Raw genomic sequence first — 24,133 nt, forward strand, 5'->3', positions numbered from 1 at the left:
GTCAATTAAATTTTCACTCCGAGACCTCGTATTACCATCGTTTTAGCATAGAAGCGCATAAAACACTTTTTTTGCCTTTAACTCGTTCAAATGCGAGTTTATCGACTACCAGAGTGTTCTAAATTGTCGTAAAATTGTCCTGACCCTTTCGTTTCTCATATCAGAGCCTTCGATAATTGGATATCGATCGAAATATGAGAGCTCGACGCCATTTTGCTTCTGGTCTGGGCCGAGTTAAAAAATTTGGCTAAAAAATTCAAATTTTCAATGTGTCAGGACAATTCTTAGATGATCAGGAGTGATGTGTCAAAGTTTCGGACAATTTGGTCTAATACCCTTAAAAGAAAATTGTATTAGAATCGACTGACTTGAAGGGGGTTCCACTTCACCTTAAAGTGTGAAGAATCGGTTGAAAAATCCCGGTCACGGGTTTGCCCGTCTCCGCAACGATTCCGCATATTAACGACTAGCTGACGCAAGGGAAATTGAAATTGCGTAGTTCCGCGAAGGGCGCTAGGGTAATAAGAAATACCCAGAAGACGAGGAAATTCTCGTTTGCCGACGACGTCGACAATTAACGTACCTTCGCGTCCCGAGTTTCACATGAGACAACATAGTCGGAATATTCTATTACACGTGAATTTTCTAAAAGAAACTAGTCGCTTTGCGGACAACCTTCTTCCCAGAGTATTAACATGATTTATTTGATTAGCCAAATGTTGCGGGTCGATCGACGACCGATTATCGCCCTGCCAGGATGTTGGCAGGACGATCGAACGGATCTTTATTTACAGAATCTCAATAGATCACTATATAGACCGGCAGTCGACTTAGCGATCCGGGCAGTCCCTCGACGAGGTTTCTTCAGGGTCCCAGCTCCGGGCGAAATCGCGCCTCGAAGATGCCCTTCTCGCCCCAGGTCTAACCTGGGTTTGATTATCTCGCGTACCATAGGGTACGCGGTCATCCTTTCTCGGCTCCAGTTTGCGTCCTTAGCTGTACTCCTCGAGGAACTTGACGTGGAACCGCTTCAAGCTGTCGAGCATGGTCTTGATCTTGTCCTTCTGGGGGAGAATGGTCGTCCTGAAGTGATAGGTCCCGGGTTTCTGTCCGAAACCCGAGCCGGCGATGACGCAGATGCCGGTGCTCTCTAGTAACTTGAAGGCATAGAAAACGTCTGGCTGCTGGCCAGCGGCTTTCGCAGCTTGGATCGCTTTTTCGGGCAGGGTGACGCGAGGAAAGACGTACATGGCTCCCATGGCCGGATTCGCCTGAAAAGTGGGAGTCAATCGATGCGCTTCTTAACATGAATACTGAATAATTGCAGGAAGCAAATGCAATACGGAGCCATTCTCTCCGATCATACCTTGATATTGGGAATACTGTTCAATGTATCTACGACCAGGCGCGACCTCTCGGCCAGCGACTCCAGGACGGAGGTCTTTTCCTTCAGGAACTGCTCGTACGAGGGCTCGCCCTTCTTCGGGGAGTTAACGACTACGTCCATGGCGACTTGGCCCACCACCGTGGGGCAGAGCATCGCAGAGATCGACTTGTGGAGTATCGCCAGGACAGCCGGATCAACGTTGATGATCTCAGTGTAGCCTCCGCGAATACCGCACTCGCCCATGTACCCTGGAATTAACAAAGGATTACCTATCGAGAAGTACAACACGGGAATTACTTAGTTCTTCCCCAGTTTGCTACTGAGTATATTTAAGCGAATCAAGTCTGGTCGCACCCTTAGAGATGGACATGAAGGAGGCGAGCTCCATGCCGGAGTAGGGCTCGCCCATCTCGGTCATGACCTTCTTCACGGCATGGAAGGAGCTGTCCTTGTCGTAGATATTGTCCTGGTAGACCTCGTCCGCGAGGATGAAGAGATTGTTCTTGTAAGCGAACTTGATGATGTCTTCGATGTTGGCCCTGGTCAGAACCTGGCCCGTAGGGTTCCCGGGGTTGATGACGACGAGGGCCCTCGGGTTGCAGGTCTTCTTGGCCTCCGCCAAGGAGCGCTCCAGTTCGGGGACGTCCAGCGACCATTTATTCTCCTCGTTCAAGTAATAACCGACCTGAGCCAGGCCGAATTCAGCCAGGGAAGCCGAATACAGGGGATACTGCGGAATCGGGATCATCACGCCCGATGGCTTCCCACCCAGAGGCTCGTTGAACAGCTTCAGGACGGACTGCAAGGTGGTTCTCCGTGTTAATAGGGACGCAACTTACAGTACATACGCATACGTAAGGATATCAATTAATCGGTACTTTGATCCCATCGGAGGCGCCATTCGAGAGGATGATGTTGGTGTAATTGCAGGGTAAGCCGTCGCGCTCTTGGATGTACTGAGCCACGTGCTTGCGAATGATCTCGATACCGGCCGACTCGGAATAGGAGCCGACACTCCCGCCTTTGCACCCCTTAAGAATATCCCTGGCTCTTGTCTTGGCATCCTCGGGGAACTTCGGGTCGTTCAGCAGGTCCGGGGATAAGGTCAGGGTCATGACTTGGCGCAGGAACGTTATGGGCTTCTGTCCCATCGCATGGGCGTCGCCTACATTCGCCTTGATCACCTCCTTGAATGGTTTCTGGGCACCCTGAAGAAAACATCCAAATTATTCTCGGGAAATTTCCGAGAGAATAATGAAATACAAATGAAAAACCATGAGAACGTTCTCTTTTTCTGTTGTTCGTAGCATATAAAGGTATAGACTATTGGTTGGATCCGAAATATTAAAAAATGCATATCTCTGTATTAATTGGGCCAATCGGTTTCGTTCATAGCTTAAAAAAACTGAGAAAAATCGTCCAATCTCGATGGCATTGTTAAAGTTGACTTTACTCATTCAAGAGATTCAGAAAACGACATTCATTTGACGCGCCAAGCTGAACATTGCAGATAATGACTGGGTCTGAGTTTCTTAATCGTATTTCCCTTATCAGCTTTCCCCAGGTACAATATCTCGGTGCACAGTCAATGTTTTTCAAAAATTTCATCGCCATCCGTCAGTAAATGGACTTTGGACGAGGCGCGTAAAAGTTAGGCTCCGAACCAGAGGAAGAGATGACATAACTGACCGGTTAATATCTCGCATGTGCATCAGGAGATTACATATCCGTCGAATAAAGACTGGAACGTTGTTCGGGACGTTCCTCGAATTTTTTCTACCGTCACGAGTCGTGGGAAAATAAATTTCCCGGAGTTTAGAAATTTTGCCTAATTCGAGAGAGTCAGCCTATATAAATTTCATTTTTCATGACAAATGTATTTACTTATCATGGACTAGAACCAACGTTGCGTGGTCCGGGCACGTTTTCGATGTTTTTACTCTTCTTGGAGGCTTAGAATAAAAAATGAAAGAGTTTCAGGACCTAGTTTGAACAATTTAGAATACCGTAGAAATGGAATATTACGGAGTCAGATGGGAAAATCTGGTAAATACTTTCACCAACGATTGCAAGATAATGCTGGCTTGTCCCGCGACTACCACGTGTTTTTAGAGAAAAAATTTAGTTGCAGCTAAACGTCATAGATGGCGATGTCGGTTCGTCAAAATATAAACAGTCTTGAATTCATGGGATTTCGGCAGTTTTACATCGATTTTTTTGTCATTACTTTACCGAAATGACATATGGAACCCTTCAGATCGTATAATTCTCGACATAGACTATAAAAGATTTCAACATAAATATAAGTGTCGGTAATGGGACGCGCCAGCTTATGTTCCCACTTGAGTATTCAAAACGGCATTACTCCCAAAAAGGGTATAGATGAATTTTATTTTATCGACGTCGATGAAATTTCTTGGCGCCATTCATATCCTCTTAAAGGGCTGAACTCGACCTTGAAATTTGATCCCTATGACGCAGGTGAACTCGTTAAAGCGCGGTACACGACGATTAATTGCGAGTCGCGGTGTCGGGGGAATAAATTCACTGTCGTCGGTGACTGTACGGTCAATATTGTGACGAATATAGGAATGAAGCCTCGGTAAGCCGTTCAATACTTCTATCTCAATACTATCAAAGCACAGTACAGCGACTGATAATGCAAGGTACTGATACTCTCGTTACCCAGGTGTCTAACAAACGCGTCTAAATTGTAAGTTTAAGTAATTCCCCCAACGAGCGTCGATAAAGTAATTAACACAGTGTTGTAAGATAATTCGACGTGAAGTACAACAAGTCGGCCCGATTAAGAGCATACTCAACATTACTCGTCATTGACTTATCCCCGGTCACCCGATAACGCGTAATGCATGAGGTAATGACTGCACCTAGACGCGACTCGGCCTAACTTCCGCACGAAAAAATCGCAACCAAGGAAATACCGAAACGTCAATACTCCTATACCCTCTAGGAACTTATCTCTCGATATCCTAATAATTACTATCACGAGTGTGGTTAGTTTCACGATTAAGTGGACTTGGAGAGAGAAAGGGAAAGCGTTCATACGGAGTCCGTCAAGTGAACCGGTGTTCGAAAGCGGCGGCGGCCATGACAGTCGCGGCAGCCAATCAGCGCGCGGCGTTGAGCCGGCCGACCAATCAGAGCGCTCGGCGACTGTCATGGCGGCGAGTCGCAGCGGTCACTTACCTTCTCGAGCTCCTTTTCGATCTCCAGGGCGCGGATGAGCAGCGGCCCGCGCACTGCGTACTCCATGCGCCGCAGGTTGGAGAAGACGTTGTCCTCGCAGAGCACCCGCTTCCTCTTGGCCTCTGTACTCGCCATGGCGCGGCCAGCGTTCGGCTCGGTCGGCTTAGCCTGCACTAGTCGACGACCGTGGTCGGGCGCACCTACCGCTGTCGCGGTTTCCCTGGCCTGGCTCGCCCCTGCCCCCGCGCCCGCCCCTAACCTCCCACCGCGCTTCCAGACCCGCGGCCGAGTCGCGATCGCGAGGCCCCCGAGACGCGTGTGCGACATCGCGGTTTCCGCGTAACGGTTTTGTCTTCCCTCGTTCGCGGTCCTCTCCGATCACCCGGAGAGTCGAGCTCGATGCAAAATGGCCGCCGCGACTCTGCGCGGTCCCTTCAATCTCCGGAATACCCCGTGAGTGCTCTTGGCGGAGTGACGCGCGCGCGCACGTGCGACCTGGCGTCGCGACGCTCGTCCCCTCGTTCTGATATTCCGGCCCGCGGTGGTTCGCCGCGTCGCCGTCGCGCGCGGTGGTGGCGCCACCGGCAGGTCCTGCAAACAGAAGGAAGATGGCGGCTGTCACTCCTGTCGAAAGAGACTCGGACGGATTATTTAAAATTACTCTTACTTTCTAACTCTAACCGCAATTATATCCTAATAATTATCGGGAAATTTCAGATTTCCCCACAATTAGAGTTTTCACACCTTGGGGAGGATCTTTTTAGCGGATTTCTACTGGATCCGGTTAGGCTTATAAGTGACGGCAGGGTTCAGCGGTCGTCCGATAGATGGCACTGCGCGGGCGGGAGTTTCGAACTTACGAAATGTCATTTATACTTGTTTGGAGATATAGTCCGATACAAAGAGGGGTCTTTCCGCGATAAATCCACACAGTATTAAATGCATCAGTGTTGGTAGGAATGAATTGTATTAATCTCTGTTTACGGAAGGTATTACGCCATGACGATAACGCCGTCGCTGCATTTCGAGGCGCTTCGCAATAGAGATACTTTTTTCTTAGTGGAAATTAAGCCTTGAGTTCCTGGCCCCTGTGTTCATGACGTAGGGCCTTGGACCTGCATGACCGTTGTACTCTGCTGGATATTTATTAAATTTAAAACTGGCACGGGTCAGTCGAGCCGTCGAGTAATCACGGACGGAGAATCGATAACGATAGAGGCCGAACTACTAATACCGAATTTTTTATCGGATCCCTCGCGATAACGTCACATTTTTCCCTCGTATATATATTTCTTTCGACTCCACCTCAACTCAAGAATAGACCCATAAGGAAAAGAGAATGAATTCTCATTCGGGAAATATCAGAAGATCCCGAAATCCCGGAAAATTAACGCTGGCGATAATGAGCCAGATGGCGAATCGTCGTGGAAGAGAGAGAGGGAGATTTTTCAACAATCGACCTCGGTTGACCGGAATTTATTAATAGTTCGCCTTGTCTTTGATTCTCTGAAGGAAAAGTGCCAGATACCTCGAGTCTTGCGTAAGGTCAGTGCTTTTCGGCGCTCAGCTGATCGCCCCCTCTAACCCACTGGGTATTAAGAGCGCCTAAAGGCGCGCGACGTTAGGTCCAATATTGCCTGCCCGGTCATACGAATTTCGCCCATATGTCGGAATGGCTCCATATTCAAAGGGACACATATTCTCCGTATACATTTCCACAAGGCGCGATCTGTGCGGCAAATCCATGATTTTCTAATAACACTTTACCGGTATCGACCTAAATTACTCCATAAATACTACAAAAGCGAGTGTTTTGTTCCCTGGCACTATGCCAAGACCTTCCTCGAGAGTTTTCCCGGTTTCTGCTCGGAGGAATGTCAACAAAAAAAGAAAAAATCCGAAGAAAAATCAGCCGAGCTAATGTCCACTATTGTCAGAAAGCAAAGCGGATTTTTAATCCCAACAATGTGCGTCCCCGAATTTTAATTATTTCAAAGCCCTTCCCGGGAACAATGGTCCCGAAATTCGAGGAGTTTTATTTTCAGCGAGCCGAAATTATGTAACGAACAGCTCCACGGATTATGTAAATTCTCACGAAGAAGACTCCGCCCGTTCCTCGGGAAAACCTTCGAAGTTACCCTTTATTAAAATGTATAAATTATTTATATATTATATAAATTATATCCCTGCCAACGCGCAAAGAAACCCTCGATCGAGATTAATTACATGGGAAAGTTACTTTGTCTGTGATAATAATGGTACCTGTTAGTGCTCCGTAATGACGATGAGGCCGCCACTAGAAAAACACCGACGCGGTTATTTCTTTTTTTCTTTGCAGCTTCCTCGTATTCGCTGCAACCACGGGGTTGCGTTCGACCGGTTCGCGTCCACGAACTTGTCTGGCCGTGTGACATCTTGCCGCTTATTTACATACTTACATCTCGACAATATATAGCCCCTCCGCTTCTCGAAGTCGCCGAGGAGCCAGAGAGGCGCGAAGATCGATTTCATTGGTCCCTCCCCAGGCGGTAATTTCAACTTCGCCCCTCGATTAAGAGGATATGAAAGAGTCACTAGAGGCTGAGAGGAAAGAGTCTAAAAGAATATGAAAGACTGTTTATATTATGACCGACGTCGCCATCTGTGACGTTTAGCTGCAACTAAATTTTTCCTCTAAAAACACGTGTTAACCCCCGGACAAGCCAGCATTATCTTGCAATCGTTGGTGAAAGTATTTTCCACGTTTTCCCGTCTGACTCTGTAATATTCTATTTCTACGGTATTCTAAATTGTTCGAGCTAAGTCCTAAAACTCTTTCATATTTATTCTAAGCCTCCAAGAGGCGCAAAACCATCGAAAACGTACCCGGACCATGCCACGTTGGTTCTAGTCCATAAGTAAATAAATCTTTGATAAAAAATGAAATTTCATGAGTTTCAGGACCTACCTTAGGGCCTCCATATTCCCGTGGTGAAATCTGAAACGAATCGAAGAATGAAAGACCACTTGAGTATTCAAAACGGCATTCCCTCCAAAAAGGGTATAAATGAATTATACTTTATCGACATTGATGTAATTTCGTAGCGCCTTTCATATCCTTTTAATATTTTTCCCGCTCTATGGATTCGCCTACTCCGGCTCCATCTGGTGGGAAGCTGGCGAAACATCTCCCGAAAGAAGAAACCCATCGAGTGCCCCATTTACTCGTATATCTGTGGCCTGGAAGAACAAAAAGGCCTGGAAGCGTTTATTGCATTAAAGAAACTACTTGTTTTTATTCCGTCGCATTGCCTTTAATAACCTGACCAACCTCTAGTTTAAATGGTTAATAATAATATATATATAGCAAGAGACGCACGCGCGAGCGGCCGCCATCTTGTTTCCAATTTAGAGCTCGCGTCTACGTCTACGTATGTACACACGGGTATAGGGAACTCTTATTCGTTAGCCTTAAAATTTATTTCTTGGACGGGATCAGTTTGATATTTGCACAATCTGTGTATATATATATACACACACACATACGTGTATACATATATATATTAACAATCGGTTGCTCTCCTTTAGTCAGCTCGATAAAAAATACACAAAATACTGACATATGTATATTTATATATATATATATTATTATAATAATCGTTCCGACGCTCTGGAGCCCTGCCCAGGTCGAAGTCAATTGCAACGTGAAATATATATTTATTTATTTATTTATAGAACTTTCTTTATAATTATTTGGGCACCGAGGCGAGCCGAAGCGTCGTCCCTCCGCGTTCTCCAAAATGGCGGCCGCCGAAGAGCGCCGTCCGGGACGCAAACTTGCTCCGATATCGAGTATCGAAACTCGGGACAACTTTGCCTCCATTTAGGACCGAAAATTTCCTCCCTTTTTTTATAATTAATTAATCCCTTTCCCTCGAAATTTCGCTATCTCGGCGGAAAGTCGAAGCTTCGATGGCCTCGTCGTTTTAGCCTAGAGAAAAATAAAGAATGTACAGTACCGTCGGTACGGCCGATCAAACGTGCTGAGCGTTGTTGACACTTAAGGAGGAGACATTTGTATGTATATATATATATATAGAACTATTGGTCGTTATAACACCTATAATAATTAATAATGCTTAACAGGGCGCGGACGCGCGCCGATTGGTTCGCATTGCAGGAGTCCATTCACCATTAAAAAAAAGAAAAAAAACGAACAAACAATCGAGAAGACCAGGCCTCCATCTTGGTACACGGAGCGTTTCTTCGGAACTTTCCTTTTGCAATTCAGATATTCAACGACCCTTTGGTGGTTTCTCACCTGGAGACGATTAACAACTACCGATTCAACAAGGTGGATAAATAATCAAACGAATTCACGTTAACCCTTTGGCTAGTAAGAGCGCCTAAAGGCGCCCGACGTTTGGTCGAATATTGCGTGCACGGTCAGACGAATTTCGCCCGTATGTCGAAATGGCTCCGGGTACAAAGGGTTAAGCGTCAATAAAAAAAAGATAAAAAAATATATATATTGCAAATAGAAAGTTCCCAGCAACATTGGCCGATCCTCCCCTCGAGCCGAGGACGAACCCGAAAATCCAACCTGGGCGACGTCGCTCAATAAACCTATTTGTTTATTAACGTATCTACTTATAAAACTGGTCCCGGGAGTCGCGCGGGGCCCGCGACCATATACATATATAACTTTATATATATATATATATATATCTTCTATACACACACGTACACTTTGCTCCGCGATATTAATAAAAAATATTTCCTCGCGTTATCACTGCCCGCCTCGGGCCGTCCCGAGGCCGATAGGGAATGGAATGTGTTTGCATAATTATGGTACACGTCATACAACACTTGGGGAACCCACCGTTCGCGGTTACCTTTATATATTTACAAGACTTACAGATCACGCCCACGGGACGCGGGGGACATGCGACTCTATTTCCTATTTATATTTTTTTATTTCCCTTTTCTCTCATCTCTTGTGGTCCGCCAATCGATGATGGAGAACGATGAAGCCTCTCCGGGAAGACGAGCGAGAAAAAAAAAAAAGAATGAGGGAGATTGGACGGAAACGCCGAAGAGAGACCTTGACACCTGGGGAATGAATTCAGGGAGGCAGGGGTCGCGATTTCCCTCCACCCCGGTCCCGGGGGTTAAATTAATAGTCGAAATCCATACCGAGGGTCGAACTTCGAGGCTCTCATTCTAGCTGCCCATCGAAACGCGCAGGCTCTTCCTCGAGGACTCGAGAACCTAGTGGTTAAGATCTAAGATACCTTCGTTTACCTTCTCGAAAGCCTACCTCGAGAGCGAATCCACGTGCCGAGTCTCGGGGGGATCGCGCAAGAGGAAGGCGGCTCTTCAGAGTCCTCTTCAGGGTCCTCTTCAGGGTGAAGGAGCCTCGAGGTTCTTTCGAATCGATTCCAAACGTCTCTACGCACTCGGGCTGCTCTTCGAGGTCTCCTTTCCACCTAGCACTCGGACTTGTCCTCCTCGACCAGCTGCTGGGTGTCCTTGCCCAGGTCGATGGGCGTGGGGTCGAGCTCGCGCCTCTTCAGGTGCAGCTGGGGGGGCTCTTTGTGCTGCACGCTGGAGGGCTTGACCTCGGCTGGGACCTCGTAAATGCTGCTGGCCCCGGTACCGTTGGTACCACCGGTCTCCATGTTGACCGCGTCGTACATGGGGTTGCTGAAGTCGCGGTTCTTGTTGCTCACGTCGCTCAGGTTGTACTCCACGTCCAGCGGTTCCTGAAACCCGGGAGAACGCTTCGTCAGTATCCCGACGTAGACTTGACTCCGACGGTCACCCCTGAAGAAGCCTACCATCCTCTCGTTAGAAGATCCTCCGAACTCCACGTTGCTGCCTTGCCTGAAGGACACGCTCTGGGCACCGGTCAATCCCCCTAGACCTCCGGGTTTTCCGCTGTAGAATCAGGTAAAGGGTTAACCACGATCCCGAATCTCCCAGGAGAAGAGGACAAGGAGGAACGCTTACAAGGGCCGTTTCTTCAGCACCAAGATGACCGCCGCGGCGCCGAGGAGCATCAGGATGGCGACGACGATCGGCACCACGATGGCGGCTGTGGAGCCCCCGGCCCTGGCGGCGACCAGGCCGATCTCGCAGTACCTCCCCTGGAAGTTGTGGGGACAGAGGCAGAGCATCTCATCCTCGCTGGCCTCTGTGCAGACCCCGTTCTGGCAGGGGCATACCCTGGGTGCGGGCCTGGGCCTCTCGGCCGGGGCGTCGCAGACCCTCTCGCCGACGAAGCCCGGTTGCTTCGTCCTCGTGTTGTCGGGGCACAGACAGGTGTAGCCCCTGGGCTTGATGACGCAGAGGTGGGAGCACGGGTACCCGGAGCAAGGGTTCCTCAAGGTGGTGTTGTACCTGAGCGGGTGGTACACCTTCAGGTCGCTCTGCGTCAAGATGTCCTCGATCAGGAGCTCCTTGACGCCCCTGCCGAACTTGTCCTGCCGATAGAGCTCGCCCTCCATCGTCACCCAGTAGAGGCTGCTCTCGAAGACGTCCAGGAAGCCAGGGTGTTTCGCATTTTCCTTCGACATAACGATCCTGCGGTTCGTGCCATCGGGCCTGATGGACTCTATGGTGTTCAGCTTCTCGTCCGCCCAGTAGATGGTGTGGTCCATGGCGTAGTCGATGGTCAGGGCCCTGGGGGAGGCGATCTTGTCGCCGACGAGCGGCTTCCGGTCGCTCATCCCGTCCATCCAGGCAGCCTCGATCATCGGCTCCGCTCCAGTGTTCGCCCAGTACAGCATCCCCTTCTCGGGGTCCACCGCGATCGACGTCGGCGTCTCGATGCCCTCGGTGATGAGGCTCCTCCTGTACCTGCTGTCCGACTTGGCCACCACGATGCGACCCTTTGGCAGGGCGCCGGAGTTGTCCACCTCGGTCCAGTACAGGTTCTCGGCCACCCAGTCCACAGCTATACTGGTAGGCCAGGCCTTCGCTGCAATTCCAAGTACATAGTGAGACCTAACTATACTTCCTACCCTATGAAATTTCAATACAACACCCTGGAGACCTACACTTCGTCTTCAGATCCTGCGCGTAGCCCTTCTTCACCTCGCCGTACCTCGCGTTGATCATGTACGACCTCTTGATCGTCTTGTCGTAGGAGTCGATCCAGTATATGTACTCAGCCCTCGGATCGAAGTCGATGGACTGGACCCTCTTCTCCTGGGTCAGGACGTCGGTGACCTCGCGTTTGTGCAGGTTGTAGGCTCGGATCTCTGATCCGTCCCCGAAGACCAGCACGGAGTCCTCGTCGTCGGCCCTGCAGACGCCGCTCTGGTTGTCGGTCAGACGGAATCCTTGCCGACAGGAGCAGGAGTACGTGCCGTTCAGGTTAGCGCAGAGCTGCGAGCAGTGGTGCTGCCCGGTCTTGCACTCGTCGATGTCCTCGCACTGCTTCCGGTTGTCCTGGGAGATGATGTACCCAGGGTAGCAGGCGCAGATGTACCCGCCCTCGGTGATGTTGTGACAATAGTGGGCGCACCCACCCTTGTTGCCCTCGCCGCAATGCTTGTTCGGGTCTGAAAGATTAGAAAAGGGACACCTCGATGACTCGTCGTCCAGGACACGTCCTCCACGACTTCAAGGACCACTTACGGCAGCCCAGCTCGTCGGAGGAGTCCCCGCAGTCGTCGGCATAGTCGCAGACCTTGTGCCGGTCTATGCACTTCTTATTCGCGCACTGGTACTCCGTGATGATGTCGCAAGGTCGCACCCTGGTCGCGCACATCGTCATGTTGTTCTCGTCGGAGCCGTCCCCGCAGTTGTCGATGCCGTCGCAGAGCTGGTACCGGGCGATGCACTTGTGGTTGTTGCACTGGAACCGCTTCTTGGTGTCGCAGACGAAGTTCGCTGTGACGAGAAAGACATTTCTTATTACTTCCGCTCATCTTCCTCGCCTTCTTCGAGGTACCGGACCCTCCACTTACCGCACATCGCGAGAGTCTCGTCGGAGGCGTCGCCGCAGTCGTCGGTGCCGTCGCACCTGTCCGAGAGGGAGACGCAGAGGTTGTTGGCGCACTGGAACCTCGACTCGGGACAGTACCTCCCGTTCGGGTACCTGGGGGAGCAGCCGACCTCGTCGCTCATGTCCCGACAATCCCGCGTCCCGTCACAGGTCAGGTACTCGGGGATGCAGTGTCCGCTGCTGCATTGGAAGGACAAGGACTGCAAAGGAAGAAGAATGATCACAAGGAGCTCCTTCGAGGAGTCCTCGGCGACGTCCCTAGCCCCGGATATAGGAACCCACCATGCAGACGAAGGTCGTGCACTCGATCTCGTCGCTGTTGTCCCCGCAGTCGTCCTCCATGTCGCACCTCCACCTCGAGGCGATGCACTTCCCGTTGTTGCACCTGAACTCCGACTCGGAGCAGCTCCTGTACTTGGACTTGCAGATCGCCTCGGCCTCGTCGCTCCCATCGCCGCAGTCGTCGGCAAAGTCGCAGAGCCATTGTTTCGGGACGCAGCGATTATTGGCGCACTTGAAGTCGGACTCAGGGTCGCACTTGGGGCAGCTCTCGGGTCGTTCGTCGGACCCGTCCCTGCAGTCGTCCTTCCCGTCGCAGAACAGCCATTTCGGGATGCACCTGTAATTCGCGTGACCTGGACAACGCTGCCACCCGGTGGTGCAGTTCTTCTGCCGACACATGTAGGCGGGCTCGTCGCTGTCGTCCCCGCAGTCGTTGTCGAAGTCGCACATCCAGAGCTTCGGGATGCACTTGCCGTTCTTGCACTTGAACTCGGTGTTGGGGTCGCACTCTCTGTTATCTATCGATAAGAAAGAAGAAAATGGCTAGAGGAAGGGCCTCTCTTCGTCAAACCGGGAAGAGAGAGTACACGCACGACAGATCGCGGGGTCCTCGTCGCTGCCGTCCTTGCAGTCCGCGTCCCCGTCGCACTTCCACGAGTCGTGGATGCACCTGCCGTTGGACTTGCACTTGAACTCCAGCTCCGGACAGTCGGCCGAGCAGTTGGCCTCGTCGCTCCTGTCCCCGCAGTCGTCGGCTCCGTCGCAAACCGTGGCACTGGACGTGCAGTTTCCATTGGTGCATTGGAACACCCCGGGCCTGCAGTTGCGAGGGTGGCAGCTGATGGGCTCGTCGGATCCATCCTTGCAGTCCTGCTCGCCGTCGCATCTGCGGGAAATCCGACATATAGAACGACAGTCCGCGGTCCCGAATCATTTACCAGGACTCACTTCCAGAACCAGGGGATGCACTTCTCGTCAGGTGGACCGCAGTGGTGCTGGCCAGCGGTGCAGTTGGCGATGCAGGTCTTCCCGTCCTTGTCCAGGACGAACTGGTTGGGGCACTTGCACTTGTAGGAGGTGATGCCGGGCTGGCCGTACCCTTCCAGGAGATAGGAGCTGGCAGGGGGAGAGATCAGGCACAGGTGAGAGCACCCTCCGTTGTTTTGGGCACAGGGGTTGTTGTAAGGGAGCTGGCGAAGCGGATGGTACACGTGGATGTCGTAGGGCCTATGAGTGGTGTTCCTGAGGAGCCTCAACTGCGCCCCGGAGAACTTCTCCGCCCTGCTTATCGCCTTCAGGTTCCAGTCGGTCCAGTATATGAAGTCGTCGAAGACGGTCAGGGCGAAGATGTGCGGCACCTTCGGACCCGACAGGACGATGCGACGATGATGACCATCCAGGTCCGCGAAAGCTATGTAATCCAGGTGAGCATCCGCCCAGAAGATCCGGTCGGTGAAGTAGTCGATCGTCAGGGCGTTCGGCCAGGCGATGTCGTCCTCCCAGGTCAGGATCGTCGTGAAGTTGCTGCCGTCCATCCCCATCTTCCCGATGTACGCCTGGGAAGGAAGTAACACGAGGTAGTCCCTAGAATCTAGTCTCCTTATCCTTGAAAGTCCCGAGGAAAATCTGGGAAATCCAGTGGGGTACCTGCAAGTGCCAGGAGGTAAAGTAGAGGTACCCGGTGCCGGGATGCACCACGATGGCCCTAGGGTCCGCGATCTCGGACTTGAGGGTCTTCCGGTTGGTCCCGTCCAGCTCGGCCACGTCCAGGTGTTTCGAGTGCCTATCCAGCCAGTAGATCTTCCTACCGACCCAATCTATGGCGATGCCCTCCAATCCGTGACTGTCGTGCCGGATGATGGGCTCCTTCTCGCCTCCGTTAAGTGGAGCTCTGCAAGAACGGATACCTCGGTACCGACTACCTTCTTACCACCAGGTTCATTAACCTGGCGCTTCCTCCTCGTACCTGTATATCGTCTTAGCCGTGACGTCGCAGAAGTAGAGCATCTCGTTCGCGTAATCGGCGTCCAGGGCGACCACGTTGATCAGGTCCTGGTGCATCAGGCTATACCTGGTGGCGTCGATGGACATGTTCCTGACGTAGTACTTGTTGGTGAAGATGAGCCATGGCTCGGAGTTGTCCCTGCGTTTGCAGGTGTGCTCGTCGGCGGCCCTCTCGTACCATTTCTCGTTGCACTTGCAGTAGAACCCTCCAGGGGTGTTCTCGCACTGCTGGCTGCACACCTGGGGAGTCTCTATGCACTCGTCGACGTCCGCGCAGGCCTTCCCGTCCTCCAGGAGCTTGTATCCAGGATTGCACTCGCAGTAGTAACTCGTGGGCGTATCCACGCAGTAGTGCCCGCACTGGTTCAACTCCACCCTGGCGCACTCGTCGACGTTGCAGTGGGCAGGCTCGTCGCTCTCGTCGGCGCAGTCGGGCTCCTTGTTGCAGACGAGCCTCTGGTCGATGCAGCTTCCGCTGGCGCACATGAACTCGCCCTGCTGGGCGCAGGTATTGTTCTTCCCCTTGGTAGCTGAATCGAAGGGCGACATTAGTGTCCATCGATCGACCGTCCACCACCCATCGATTAGCGATAAAAGACTATTTTCTTAACAATACTCACGACACCCGACTTCGTCCGAGCGGTCCCCACAGTCATCTTGCCCGTCGCAGCGGAACTGCCTCCTGATGCACTTGAAGTTCTGGCAGGTGTACTCCAGGGTGGTGCACTTCTTGTACTGGGTGTTGCAGAACTTGCCCTCGTCGCTGCCGTCCCCGCAGTCGTTGTCGTGGTCGCAGAGCCAGTTTCGATTAAGACACCGGCCATTGTCGCAGGTGAACTGGTTCTCCGCACAAGGTGTAGGCTCCGGGCAGTGGTGCAAGGTGACGTTCTCGTCGGCGCCGTCCACGCAGTCGGGGTCTCCGTCGCAGAGCCACTTTTTAGGGATGCACTGCGCCCGGTTCCAGACCTTGTTCGCCGTGCAGGTGAACTCCGTCTCCTCGTCGCACTTCCTGTCGTCTGAAAAGGAATGAGAGACCCACCGATCACCTTCTGGACCACCAGGAGGACCAGGAGATGACGAGCTAACGCATTCCACTCACTGCACTGGTGCCGGTCGTCCTCGTCCGAGTTGTCCAGGCAATCGTTGTCCCCGTCGCAGATGTAGATCCTGGGGATGCAGTTCCCGTTGTCGCAGGTGAACAGGTCGCCGAAGCAGGTGCGGCCCTCCGATTGGCAGTAGCCAGGGGGCTCGTCGCTTCCGTCGAGGCAGTCGTCGTCCCCGTCGCAGTACCAGGTCGCTGGGATGCACCTGTGGTTCGGGCACCTGAAGCTGTTCTGGGGACAGGTGCGCTGGGCGCAGTGCAGGGGGTTCTCGTCGCTGTTGTCCCCGCAGTCGTTGTCGCCGTCGCACAGCCAGTAGGGCTCCACGCAGATGTTCGTCTTCTCGCACTTCAGGTGGTTCAGGGGGCAGGTCGTGTTCTGGGGACACCGCTCGTGCGTCTCGTCCGAGGTGGCGTTGTCCTTGCAGTCGTTCACTCCGTTGCATACCTGCGACTGCGGGATGCACCTGTGGTTCGCGCAGGTGAACTCACCTGCGGCGCAGGGCGGGTACACGCAGCCCTCCTCGTCGCTGCCGTCCCGGCAGTCGTTCTCGTGGTCGCACTTCCACGACTTGAAGATGCACCTGCCGTTCCTGCACCTGAACTCGTTCGGGCTGCACGAGTGGTGAGCTGAAAAGTCCACCATGAAAAGGTGGAAGATATTTATGAAATTCCCCTCCACCCTGAGAGCACCAAATAATTATGAAACCTTGACACGTAACCACGGAGGTCCTGAAATTCGCGAGATTTCATTTTTCAAGAAAAATTATGTATTTATTCCGGACAAGGAGCAAAGAAATAATTTTTCTTTTTTTTTTCGAAAAATGAAATTTCCTGAGTTTCAGACTTTCATTATGAAATGCCTCTCAAGCTTGCTCGGGAAAACAAAAAGTCGACGAGCGAGAAAATGAATTAGTCCTTACAGCAGTAAACCGTGTCCTCGTCGGAGCCGTCCCCGCAGTCGTCGTCCCCGTCGCAGGCCCACATCCTGGACAAACACCTGCCGTTCCTGCAGGCGAATTTGCTCTCGTCGCAGGTGACGTTCTTAGGGACGCACATCCTGCCCTCGTTGACGAGTCTGCTGCCGTCGTCGCACTTGCACTCGGCTGATCCATTTATCCCAGGATGGCAGGACTGGTCGCAGCCACCCTTGTTGATGTTGCAAGGGTTCACCTTGCAGAGCTGCCTGGCAGGTGAATAGACGTGGAGATCCCTGGGGGAGTCCTCGAGCCTCTTGACGAGCTCGACCTTGTCGGCGCCGGTGTGCTTCTCGGCGCGATAGACGCCCCTAAGCTGGAGATCCGTCCAGTAGATGTGCTCCCTGAAGACGGTGATGGCGAAGGGGTAGATGGTGGCGGAGACCAGGACCTGTCGATTTTTGCCGTCCAGGTCGGACCTCTCGATCTTCTCCCTGACGGCGTCGGTCCAGTAGAGCATCCGGTCGTCGTAGTCGATGGCCAGGCCACTCGGCTGGGAGAGGTCCTTCTCGATGATGGTCCTCTTCAGGGAGCCGGCCATCGTGGTGCGGAAGATCTTCCCGGATGTCCCGAAGCGGCCCCAGTCGGTGAAGTACAGGGTCCCGTTGCAGGGGTCGACGACGATGGCCCTGGGCCTGTCGACCCTGGCGATCATGACGAGGTCGGACCCGTCGATGTTCATCGCGTAGATGCTGTTGTTGGAGGAATCCGTCCAGTAGACCTTCTTCTGGGTCCAGTCGTAGGAGATGCCCTCGGGGTTGATGCCCTTACTGATCAGGGTGTGGATGTCGCTCGAGGAGGGGCTCTCCGCCTGCATCCAGGCGATCTTCGCCCAGGGTCTGATCTGGGTGAAGAGGAGCTTCTTGTCCTCGTAGTCGAAGTCCACCCCGACGACGTTGGTGAGGTTCCCCACGGGCTTGAACGGGACGTTCGTCGCCCGAGGGTCGAGGTTGATCCCGCGGATCTCGGTCCTGGTGGCGAACACCAGGAACTCGTCGATGGTCTCGCAGGTCTTGCCGCCCTTCGCCAGCTTCCCGGTGGCGCAGTCGCACCTGTAGGACTGGGGATAGCTCGGGGGGAAGGCGAAGCAGAGCTGCTGGCAGCCGCCGTTGGGGGTCGCGATGCAGGGGTTCGTGCCGTCCATGGGCTGGCTGCTCTCGTCGAAGATGGCAATGTCCCGGAGCTTCTGCAGGTTGGTCCTGAGCGGGGTCGGCAGGGTGGGAACGCCGAGACTGGGCTGCTTGCTGGCCTTGAAGACGGTCGCCAGGTTCCTGTCGACCCAGAAGACCTCCATGCCGTAGATGGCGACCCCCATGGGGTTGGGCAGGTTCCGCCTGATCACCTGTTGATTGCTCCCAGTGAACGAGACCTTTTGGATGGTGTCCAGGGTGGAGTCGACCCAGTAAACGTCGTGGGTCATGGGATCGATGGTCAGGTCCCGAGGAGTGCTAATCCCGGTGGTGACGATCTCGGTCCAGTTGCTGCCGTCCAGATTCGCCTTGCCTATCCTGGGGTACTGTCCATAGTCTATCCAGTACAGGATCCTCTTGATGGGGTTGACGGCCAGCTCCCTGGGCGAGTCCGTCGTGGTCTTCACCAGCACCTTCCGGTTGGACCCGTCCAGCCAGCAGACCTCGACGTAGTTGTCGTGGGGGAAGACGTTCGCAAAGTACAGGTTCCCGGCGATCCAGTCGATGGTCAGGCCCCGGATGCCGTTGGAGCCTATGCCCTCCTTGATCACCTGTTGCATCTCCGTGCCATTCGGTCTGACCCTGAAGATGCCGTTCCAGATCCCGCGGTTGAACTCCACCCAGTAGATCCAGTTGGCCGCGTAGTGGACGTCTACGTGTAGGATGTGATGCCCGACCCCTGCTATGGGGACCATGGCCTCTTTCGCGTCCTTCAAGCTGTATCCCCGAGCCACGTCCAGCTGGGTCACCACGGCGAAGGTCTTGAAGGGCTCGCACCTGGTCTCGTCGACCTTGCGGTACTCCAGGCCACAGGCGCATACCCTGGTGCCCCCTGAAGAGGGCAGGCAGATCTGCTCGCAGCCTCCGTTGCTGACCAGACAGGGATGGGTCCCGGTGGCCCTCTTCTTGTAGATGGTCAGGGTCCTCAGCTCGGAGTCGTTCTGGATGATTGTCTGCGGATTGTTCCCGCCCGGTAGGTCCACCTTCTCCACCTTGTCGTAGAGCGGGTCCAGGTAGTACAACCTGGACTCGTGAACGGCCAAGGCCTTCGGCAGGGCGATATTGTTCACCGCCGACAAGATGGTCCTGACGTTCCCGCCGTCCGTAGACATGGCCTTGACGAAGGTGGGGTGCTGCTGGCTGAAGTAGATGGTCCTCGTCGGGATGTCGATGGCGATGGCCTCGAGCCTAGTGGCGTTCTCCACCAGGACCAGGGGGTTGGTACCGTCCATGTTGACTCGGCCGATCTTCATGGGCACCCCGAAGTCGCCGTCGTCCACCCAGAAGACGTGGCCCTCGAGCGGGTCCACGCACATGGACCTAGGCTTGGCCACCGAGGTCCTGTTCCCGTCGTTGGCCAGGACGATGGTCCTGTATCGGTTCTTCCCGTCGATCTTGATCGCCTCGATGTTCGAGGCAAAGCGATTCCCGATGAAGAGGTTCCTGCCGAGCCAGTCGAGCGCCATGGTGGACGGGGACCCGACGATACCGCTGTCTCCCCCAGGATTGGGGAACTCGGTGCGGTTTCCTCCGCCGTAGGGAATCGTGTAGATGGTGCCGTTCTCGTCGTCGCCGTCCTTACCCTGTAGCCAGTAAATGACGCGATCCCTGCGGTCGTAGTCGATGAACTTGCCGCCCTCGACCCCGACCACGGGGGTGATGTATCCCGTCTTGGAGTCGCCGGCGACGAGGGAGACGTCGACGATCTGGGATCCGCGTAGGATCATCAGGTAGGGGGTCTCCTCCTCGGTACAGCGACCGTCCGGCTGCAGCCTGAAGCCTACCTGACACCTGCAGGTGTAGCCGGTGGAGCTGCTGGGAGAGAGTAGACACAGGTGGGCGCAGGTGGCGTTGGCGCAAGGATTCGGGGTAATGGGCTGCAGGACCGGGTGGTGGACGTGGATCGACAGGGGCTGGGAGATCAGGTGCGACACCACCGTCTGGTTCGACCCCATGAACTTGTGGGCCGAGAGCACCCTGTTGAGCTGCCGGTCGGTCCAGTACATGGTGTCCTCGAAGAGGGTCAGCGAGTGGGGATGCAACAAATAGTGGGACCCTCCCAGCACCTGCTGCCTCCCGGTGCCGTCGTAGAGACAGGTGTCGATGAAGTCCAGCTTGCTGTCGGCGAAGTAGATCCTCTTCGTGGCGATGTCGAGGGCCAGGCCGTTGGGCCAGTAGATCTTGGTGTTGACGATGACGGACCGATTGGTCCCGTCCATGCCGATCCTCTCGATGCGGGGGTTCTCGCCCCAGTCGGTCCAGAAGAGCCACCTGGCGCCAGGGCTGGGGTCCAGGCACATGCCCCTGGGCTGAGTGATGTTCTCCTTGACGAGGACCATCCTGTTGGTCCCGGTCTCCTTGGCGACCTCGATGGTGTTGAGCTTAGAATCCAGCCAGTAGAGGTTCTGCCCAATCCAGTCGTAGGCCAGGCCTTCGACGAGATCGAGTCCAGTGGAGATGACGTCCTGGGGGTCGCTGCCCCTGTCCAGCCTGGAGATCTTCTTCAGCTTCATGTCCGACCAGAAGATCGTGCCGGTGTGCATGTTACTCGCGGTAGCGACCACGTTCTCCACGTTGATCGGGACCCTCTCCAGAGCCTGGTCCTTCAGATCAGCCACCAGGATGGTGTGCCTGTTGGAGATGATGAGGAAAGCCGCACTCTGGTTGAAGGCCTTGCAGGTGTGCCGGTCCCTCTCTAGGACGTAGCCGTCCACGCAGTTGCAGAAGTAGCTGCCCTTGGTGTTGACGCAGATCTGGGAGCACCGACCGGGAGGGTCGCACTCGTTCAGGTCCTGGCAGGTGAATTCATCGGGGCCCAGTTCTTCACCGATGGGGCAGGTGCACTGGGCTCCGAGGGGGGTCTGCAGGCAGCCGTTGCTGCAGAATCCTCCCTGCAACCGGCACTCGGCAAGGTCGCATCCGATGCCCTCGTCGGCGCCGTTGGGGCAGTCCGGCTTGCCGTCGCAGACGCTGGTGACGTTGACGCAGCGATTCGTCACATTGGGGCACTTCCACTCGTGGGACTCGCACTTGAACTCGGGGGGTCCGCAGGCATGGAGTCGGGTGTCCTCGTCGGAGCCGTCCCCGCAGTCGTCCTTGCCGTCGCAGATGTAGGCCTTGAAGACACACTTACCGTTCTGGCACCGATGATACCCGGGCTGGCACTCGGACTGCCGACAGGTGTCTGGCTCGTCCGACTTGTCCTGGCAGTCGACGGTCCCGTCGCAGTACCAGCTGCGAGGGATGCAGATGACGGAGCTGGCGCACTGGAACTGCTTCTCAGGATTACACTGATCTGGGGCTAGAGAAGGACAGCCGAGCTCGTCGCTGCCGTCGTTGCAGTCGGAGATCCCGTCGCACTTGTAGGACTCGAGGACGCACATCTTCTGGTCGGCGCAGGTGAACTGGGTGCTGAGGCAGGTGACGGGCGGACAGTCCATCTCGTCCTGCTGGTCGAAGCAGTCGTTGTCCCCGTCGCAGACCCAGGACTGGGGGATGCAGTGGCCCGACCTGGGGCAGGTGAACTGGAAGTAGGAGCAGGTCTTGGCAGCGCAGAAGGCACCTTCGTCCGAGCTGTCCCCGCAGTCGTTCTCCAAGTCGCACTTCCAGGTCGCCGGGATGCACCGGTTGTTCTCGCAGGTGAACTGATTCGCGCTGCAGGTCACGTTCGGGCAGGCCATCTCGTCGCTGTAGTCCCCGCAGTCGTTCCCGGAGTCGCACCTGAAGCTGAGGGGCACGCACCTGCCGTTCTGGCACTGGAACTCGTTGGGCCCGCAGGTGGGCTTGGTGCAGTTCTGCATCTCGTCGCTCTTGTCCAGGCAGTCGTCGTCGCCGTCGCAGACCCAGGACTGGGGGACGCAGCGTTGGTTCGCGCAGGTGAAGTCCCAGCTGTTGGGGCAGGCCTGAAGTGGAGGCTCGGCCTCGGGGTCGGCCGTGCAGGTGCGAGCGTCGCTCCTCAGCCTCTCCCCGTAAGGACACCCGCAGACGCTGGTCAACCTGGTCGGGTGCTCGCTGTTGTTCGTGGGGACGGCGAAACAGAGTTTCTCGCAGCCTCCGTTGTTTATCTGACAGGGATGGCCCGCACTAGGGCTCTGGACGTCGCGACTGAACACCTTCACCCCGTAGAGTCGATTCGTAGCCGGTTCCCGGACCAGGATGGCCTCCTGCTCGCCGGTTTCCTTGTGGAGCCTGATTATGGCGTCCAGTCGCCAATCCGTGATGTACATCCACTGCTTGTGGATCGCTATGGAGAAGGGATGCCTGATGAGCCTGGAGTTGACGGTCCTGACGTCGCTCCCGTCCAGGTTGGAGTGCTCCACGTGGTCCAGAAGGGCGTCGCACCAATACAGTCTGTCTTTGGTGAAGTCTATCGCGAGGCCGTTGGGCCAGCCCAGGGTGAGGTTCTTGAAGACCATCAGGTTGGACCCGTCCGCGTGGGCCCTACTGATGTTCGCCGGTCGGTCCCACTCGGAGAAGAAGATGAACCCGTGGTTCGGGTGGACCACGATGGCGCGCGGTCTCTTCAGGTTCTTCAGCAAGGTCCTGCGGTAGGTGACGTTCCTGGTGCTGAGGACGTTCAGGGTACCCTTCCTCGAGTCGATGTAGTAGAGGTTCTTCGCGGCCCAGTCGACGGCCAGTCCCTCCACGCCCTCGTTCTGGCTGGCCAGGACGATCTCCCTGCCGGTGCCGTTCTGATGGACCCTGTAGATGACGTCCTGGAGAACGTCGCTGTAGTAGATGTACTGATCATGGGCGTCGTAGTCGAGGCCCACGAATCGGGCCCTCCTCGAGACGACGGGCAGGATGGCGTCGCTGAAGCCCTCCATCACCGGGTCCAGGACCCGGCCCTTGATGAACCTCTGCTGGGAATACATGAGGAACTCCTCGACCAGGTTGCAGAACCTGAGGTCGGCCGAGAGTCGCCAGCCGATGTCGCAGGCGCACCTGTAGGCCAGTCCGGATTCCCTCCCACCTGCCGCGGTGACGATGCACATGTGCTGACACCCTCCGTTGTTGTTCCCGCAGGGGTTCGACACCGGGGGCTGGGCCAGGGCGTGGAGGGCCTTGATGGCCTTGGCGTCGCTGGTCTTGAAGATGGTCTGGATGGAGTACACCCCCTGAGTCTTGTCCACGCTCGTCACCGCCTGCTTCGTATTGTCGGTCCAGTAGATCCTGTTCTCGAAGAGGGTGAGCCTCACCGGGGACGGGACGTGGGAGCCGCGGATGATCATCGTCCTCCCGCGACCCATGTAGTCCGCGGTCTCTATATAATCCAACTGGGAGTCGCACCAGAAGATCCTCTTGGCGATGATGTCGGCGGCGACCCCGGACACCTTGTAGGCCGCCTCGGAGACGACGGGGAAGGAGGACGTGCCGTCCATGTTGGCTCTAAGGACCTGTTTGCTGTCGGCGATGAACATGATACCCACGGTGGGGTCCAAGGCGATGTCGTTGGGGCTCGTCAGGTTGGAGCCTAGGGCCACCCCGTGGAAACGGCCGTCCAGCTCGAAGACGTCGATCTTCTGGACGATCGAGTCGACCACGTAGAGCTTCTCGCCGACCCAGTCGACCGCCAGGGCGACCGGCGACCAGGACCCCGGTAAGTAGATATCCATGTTGACCGCGTTGTCCGGATTCTCGTTCAGGGGCTGCGAGAGGACCTTGTGGGTCTTGAGATCGCTCCAGAAGAGGAGGTTCTTGGAGTAGAGGAAATCGACGCCGCTGGCCCCGGTAGTATTGGCCACCAGCTTCTGGTCCCCGCCGGTGGCTCCCATCCGCCAGATCGCTCGTTCCTGGGCCACCAGCAGTTCCAGGCTCCCGTTCTGGGCCCGACACTTGTTGTCCCCGTGCAGCACGTATCCTGGGGCGCAGCTGCAGTCGTAGGAGCCTTCGGTGTTCGTGCAGAGCTGCTCGCAGAAGCCCCACTCGGCGCACTCGTTCCTGTCTGAAGAGTTCCCTCTTTACTTCCAACGTACTCTTTCTTACGTATATTAC

General features: G+C 54.9%; 2 protein-coding genes across 3 annotated transcripts in view; both read right to left on the bottom strand.

Annotated features, from left to right (window-relative positions):
- Window positions 1-679: 679 nt before the first annotated feature.
- LOC105695036 (alanine aminotransferase 1) lies at window positions 680-4,939 on the bottom strand. Its single transcript, XM_012416256.1, has 5 exons — window positions 4,595-4,939; window positions 2,266-2,595; window positions 1,742-2,186; window positions 1,367-1,635; window positions 680-1,271 (listed from the first exon to the last, which is right to left on the bottom strand). Exons 1-5 carry the CDS (start codon window positions 4,919-4,921, stop codon window positions 993-995), a joined length of 1,650 nt encoding a protein of 549 aa, XP_012271679.1. The 5' UTR covers window positions 4,922-4,939; the 3' UTR covers window positions 680-992.
- Window positions 4,940-7,676: 2,737 nt separating this feature from the next.
- LOC105695035 (low-density lipoprotein receptor-related protein 2) overlaps window positions 7,677-24,133 on the bottom strand; it is a 44,479-nt gene continuing 28,022 nt past the window's right edge. Inside the window, exons 7-21 of one of the 2 annotated variants that reach the window (XR_001103578.2) lie at window positions 16,896-24,083; window positions 15,973-16,602; window positions 15,494-15,889; window positions 14,836-15,403; window positions 14,517-14,760; window positions 13,818-14,425; window positions 13,463-13,755; window positions 12,870-13,387; window positions 12,550-12,787; window positions 12,218-12,472; window positions 11,635-12,141; window positions 10,586-11,555; window positions 10,414-10,513; window positions 9,894-10,338; window positions 7,677-7,813 (exon numbers count right to left, since the gene is read on the bottom strand). Coding sequence is in view for 1 of the 2 variants with exons in the window: in XM_012416255.2 (XP_012271678.1) it covers window positions 10,063-10,338; window positions 10,414-10,513; window positions 10,586-11,555; window positions 11,635-12,141; window positions 12,218-12,472; window positions 12,550-12,787; window positions 12,870-13,387; window positions 13,463-13,755; window positions 13,818-14,425; window positions 14,517-14,760; window positions 14,836-15,403; window positions 15,494-15,889; window positions 15,973-16,602; window positions 16,896-24,083 (12,791 nt within the window). In the remaining variant the exon portion in view is untranslated. Of the gene's footprint in view, window positions 7,814-9,434; window positions 10,339-10,413; window positions 10,514-10,585; window positions 11,556-11,634; window positions 12,142-12,217; window positions 12,473-12,549; window positions 12,788-12,869; window positions 13,388-13,462; window positions 13,756-13,817; window positions 14,426-14,516; window positions 14,761-14,835; window positions 15,404-15,493; window positions 15,890-15,972; window positions 16,603-16,895; window positions 24,084-24,133 lie in introns of those variants that run through there. The other variant, XM_012416255.2, reaches the window with a different exon arrangement.

Source organism: Orussus abietinus, unplaced genomic scaffold, assembly GCF_000612105.2.
Source record: "Orussus abietinus isolate OABI.00-Male unplaced genomic scaffold, Oabi_2.0 scaffold35, whole genome shotgun sequence".
In the NCBI taxonomy this organism is placed as follows: Eukaryota; Metazoa; Arthropoda; class Insecta; order Hymenoptera; family Orussidae; genus Orussus; species Orussus abietinus.

Coding starts and splice junctions, on each gene's coding strand:
- LOC105695036 (XM_012416256.1), bottom strand. CDS start 4,921: ATGTCGCACACGCGTCTCGGGGGCCTCGCGATCGCGACTCGGCCGCGG. Junction 2,187..2,265: donor GCGCCTCCGATGGGATCAAA/GTACCGATTAAT, acceptor ACCACCTTGCAG/TCCGTCCTGAAGCTGTTCAA. Junction 1,272..1,366: donor ACAGTATTCCCAATATCAAG/GTATGATCGGAG, acceptor CCCACTTTTCAG/GCGAATCCGGCCATGGGAGC.